This window comes from Limulus polyphemus, unplaced genomic scaffold (genome assembly GCF_000517525.1).
Source record: "Limulus polyphemus unplaced genomic scaffold, Limulus_polyphemus-2.1.2 Scaffold13222, whole genome shotgun sequence".
In the NCBI taxonomy this organism is placed as follows: domain Eukaryota; kingdom Metazoa; phylum Arthropoda; class Merostomata; order Xiphosura; family Limulidae; genus Limulus; species Limulus polyphemus.
The window spans coordinates 4,887-9,378 of record NW_013678832.1 but is presented as its reverse complement, the minus strand read 5'-3'; the positions used below and the strand labels follow the sequence as shown (position 1 = coordinate 9,378).

The 4,492-nt window shown below is 30.7% G+C and overlaps 1 protein-coding gene across 1 annotated transcript in view; it reads right to left on the bottom strand.

Moving 5' to 3' along the window:
- Positions 1-1,014: 1,014 nt before the first annotated feature.
- LOC106477182 (TBC domain-containing protein kinase-like protein) overlaps positions 1,015-4,492 on the bottom strand; it is a gene marked incomplete at its 5' end in the record, with an annotated part of 6,275 nt that continues 2,797 nt past the window's right edge. Inside the window, 5 exons of the mRNA XM_013937772.2 lie at positions 1,015-1,134; positions 1,603-1,780; positions 2,029-2,091; positions 3,356-3,490; positions 4,109-4,202. Of these exons, the coding sequence (XP_013793226.1) occupies positions 1,028-1,134; positions 1,603-1,780; positions 2,029-2,091; positions 3,356-3,490; positions 4,109-4,202 (577 nt within the window). The remainder of the gene's footprint in view (positions 1,135-1,602; positions 1,781-2,028; positions 2,092-3,355; positions 3,491-4,108; positions 4,203-4,492) is intronic.

Sequence of the window (4,492 nt, the reverse complement as noted above, 5' to 3'; positions counted from 1 at the left end):
CATCCCAAATTATGCTGAAATTACTGCACCATTGACTGATCTGACCAAGAATGGCTTACCCAACAAGATGAAGTGAGAACAACCACACCAGGTGGCAATCCAGAAATTAAAGAACATGTTAGGAAGCTCACCAATTCTTAGAATGCCAGACTTCAACAAACCTTTCATTGTCCAGGCTGATGCTTCAGACATTGGAATTGGGGCAATACCTTTACAAGAACATGAAGAGGGATTGTTTCCGGTAACTACATAAGTATAAAGCTGTCAAATAGGTAGTCACATTTTAGCCTGTAACTTAATCAACTGCCATACTAGCCCATACATATTGTTATATTTTAGTCTGTAATAATATTCTGCATCACATATTAGCCATATCTAGACAACAGGTATAAAATGTTCATAAAAACAAATATTAATGAAAAAATCTCAGTAGCATTCTGATTTGTTAAGATAAAAATATAATAAAAATATCTGACTACACCTAACTAAGTACATATTTTACAATCAGAATATATGTAAGTAATGAATGAGAAGTTTATTTAAACTTTTCTGTGCAGTTCTAGGCATGTTAAATTCATATGTAACATATCATTAGAACTAAACAAGGGAGAGGATGAGGACAAATTCTAGTTCAACCTTTTGTTCTTACATCTTATTAGCTTCTAACTTGTGTGATTAGCTTAAGTTTCTACCTTATAATTTTCAACAGCTTTACTGAGACAAAGAATATGTTAATATATATCTAGAGATAAATAAGTGCTTCTCTGTAAGGAGCATGAGTTGACAGGTAATATTAGACATTACATTTAATGACAAACCAAGTTCAATACCTCGCATTAAAATAATACAAAACCTACAGCTATTCTATGACATACTGGGAATATACTAGTCTGTTGTCACAGTTTCTTTTAACACTATTGTTATTTAGTGCTTCTGTTTGGGCATTATAAACTTCTATATACATGACTTTAATACTGCATGTAATTTTAAATTCAATCACAGACATTAATTGAAGAATCATTTCACTTTATAAAATAAAAAAATAGGTACCTTGAATAACTGGAGAGTTGTCTTTCAGGAAAAACATGTTTAAATACTTTGGAATAAAGGCAGAGAGGCAGGCATAGGCAAGAGCTGAGATAAAAAAGAAACATGATAAAAAAATACCTGTTTTAATGATGAAAAGTTAACTTACAGAAGTGTAACTAAGGCACAAACTCTAAGAATATTTAATTTCTGAACACATATTATATAAAAAGTTTATGTTTACATTTAGCTAAGCAGAACCACATATGTTTAGTACACAAACATTACAAACAACCAATATAAAATCAGATATTTTCAGGCCACTTATAATTATTGTAAAACATATATATAGTACACAAACACTACAAACAACCAATATAAAATCAGACATTTTCAGGCCACATATAATTATTATGTTTTATGATTTTTTTTTGAGAAAAACAAAAAATAGATTATTTTTAGTGATGTTATTTTGTGAATATGTTTCATAATGACAACTTTCTAACAGATAAACATCATTAACTATTTCTTTATTTCAAAGATTTTCTATAAAATGTAAAATCATTTTATGCGTACCTTCATTACTAAAGTTGAGCCGAAGAAAAGGGGCACACAGTGAGTCCAGTCCTTGCCAGTACACATACTGAGGATGTGTGACCACCCAGGCTTTCAGTATCCTCTTGAACTTATTATGTCCAGTTGGAGAGGAAAGTAGCTCATCATACTGGTGACATCTTGGAATATCTACTTCAATCTATAATCAATTAAAAATCATCAAAGAAAATATATTTAAACAACTTAAAAAAATATATACCCAAAAATCAACATAATAACAAAAGCAAATGTTCTTGAATATTACCATTAGTGGCCATTAATAAACTTTTTACATAAAATACAAACTTTTATGTAAGAAGTAAAGTATGCTGATCTATGTTTACTTTTATACTTAAGGTTTTATTCACAAAGCTTCCAAAAAGTTTAATAACAACAGAATTACATTACCTGTCTGTCTGTTAGTGTGGGGGTTTCTTTATCAATCTGATCATACTGGCTATGAATGTCTCCCTATTTAAAATGTTGAAGAAAGACATTATTAATGTAGAGTCATTTCTATGGTACATTTTTTGGTATTTCTAATCGATATCATACATGTTTCTAAACCTTTTGCTTTCTAAGTATCCAAACCTTCTGTGAAGGTAGCAACAGCAATGTAAACCATGTTGAAACATTACAAATTAGCGACAGTAATGTAAACCATGTTGAAACATTACAAATTAGCGACAGCAATGTAAACCATGTTGAAACATTACAAATTAGCAACAGTAATGTAAACCATGCTGAAACATTACAAATTAGCGACAGTAATGTAAACCATGCTGAAACATTACAAATTAGCGACAGTAATGTAAACCATGCTGAAACATTACAAATTAGCGACAGAATGTAAACCATCTGAAACATTACAAATTAGCGACAGCAATGTAAACCATACTGAAACATTACAAATTAGCGACAATAATGTAAACCATGCTGAAACATTACAAATTAGCGACAGTAATGTAAACCATGCTGAAACATTACAAATTAGCAACAGCAATGTAAACCATGTTGAAACATTACAAATTAGCAACAGTAATGTAAACCATGCTGAAACATTACAAATTAGCAACAGTAATGTAAACCATACTGAAACATTACAAATTAGCAACAGTAATGTAAACCATGCTGAAACATTACAGATTAGCAACAGTAATGTAAACCATGCTGAAACATTACAGATTAGCAACAGTAATGTAAACCATGCTGAAACATTACAGATTAGCAACAGTAATGTAAACCATGCTGAAACATTACAGATTAGCAACAGTAATGTAAACCATGCTGAAACCTTACAGATTAGTGAAAGTAATGTAAACCATACTGAAACATTACAGATTAGCGACAGTAATGTAAACCATACTGAAACATTACAGATTAGCGAAAGTAATGTAAACCATACTGAAACATTACAGATTAGCGACAGTAATGTAAACCATGCTGAAACATTACAAAGTAACAACAGTAATGTAAACCATGCTGAAACATTACAAAGTAACAACAGTAGCATAAATCATACTAAAAACATATGTGTGCTTAATGAGTAGGAAAAGTTTAACTTCACCACAGCTGAACAGATATGTCCTTTTTGAAATTCTGTGTATTCCTTAATAGCCACTAGGATAATTCCTCTGTTGAAACATTATCTTAACTGAGTTGTCCAGACATATCCTTTTTTTAAACTCATCTAAATTTCCAAATATGCTATTTAAAAGTCCTCTTTAAAACTTACCTCAATTTCTAACAGAGCTGCCCACACATGTCCTCTGTACAGTGGTGGGATATCAGCCCTTGCTTCTCGAACTATTTGTGGTCTCTTATAAGGATAAGCATTTAACAGACGTTCAAACAATATCACCCGATGTAACTGAAAAATCAAAATTAAATATTACAACAAGAAACTTGGCATAAAGATAAAAACAAACTATGTACATGATGAATAACTTTCTAAAATGTGATCCGACAGAACAACATTCTGTCAACACATGAACGGGAAGTTTCTCTTTTACTGCGGTTAGTTTCTTATAGCATAAAAACAGATATAAAACATTACAAAATGTTTTGATAATTTAATTTTTGTATCTACAATTTACAATCCTTGTTTATCAGATATTACATAAACAAACTATACTAACCTTATACTCAATGTCTTGTTCATCATATGAACAAACAAAACTAACCTGATACTCAATGTCTTGTCCATCAGGTATTATATAAACAAACAAAACTAACCTGATACTTCATGTCTTGTTCATCAGGTATTATATAAACAAACAAAACTAACCTGATACTTCATGTCTTGTTCATCAGGTATTATATAAACAAACAAAACTAACCTGATACTTCATGTCTTGTTCATCAGGTATTATATAAACAAACAAAACTAAACTGATACTTCGTGTCTTGTTCATCAGGTATTATATAAACAAACAAAACTAACCTGATACTCAATGTCTTGTTCATCACATGAACAAACAAAACTAACCTGATACTCAATGTCTTTTTCCTTGATCAAAAGGGGAAGACTAGCAGTTTCCTGAAGGTCTATGCTACTCACATTGCTGGGAAGACTGGTACTTCTGAAATACATAATAGACAAATAATTATTAACAATTGTGTACATAAAAAAAATGATATTTCAATTACCAAATATTCTTTGTGCTTTTCAAAACCAGCTATTTCTAGTAAACTAAATGTAAGAAATTATGAATTTAGAACACACTGTATGCAGTAAAACAAATCTACCAGTCTAGAGTACACTGTATACACACAGTAAAACAAATCTACCAGTCTAGAGTACACTGTATACACAGTAAAACAAATCTACCAGTCTAGAGTACACTGTATACACAGTAAAACAAATCTACCA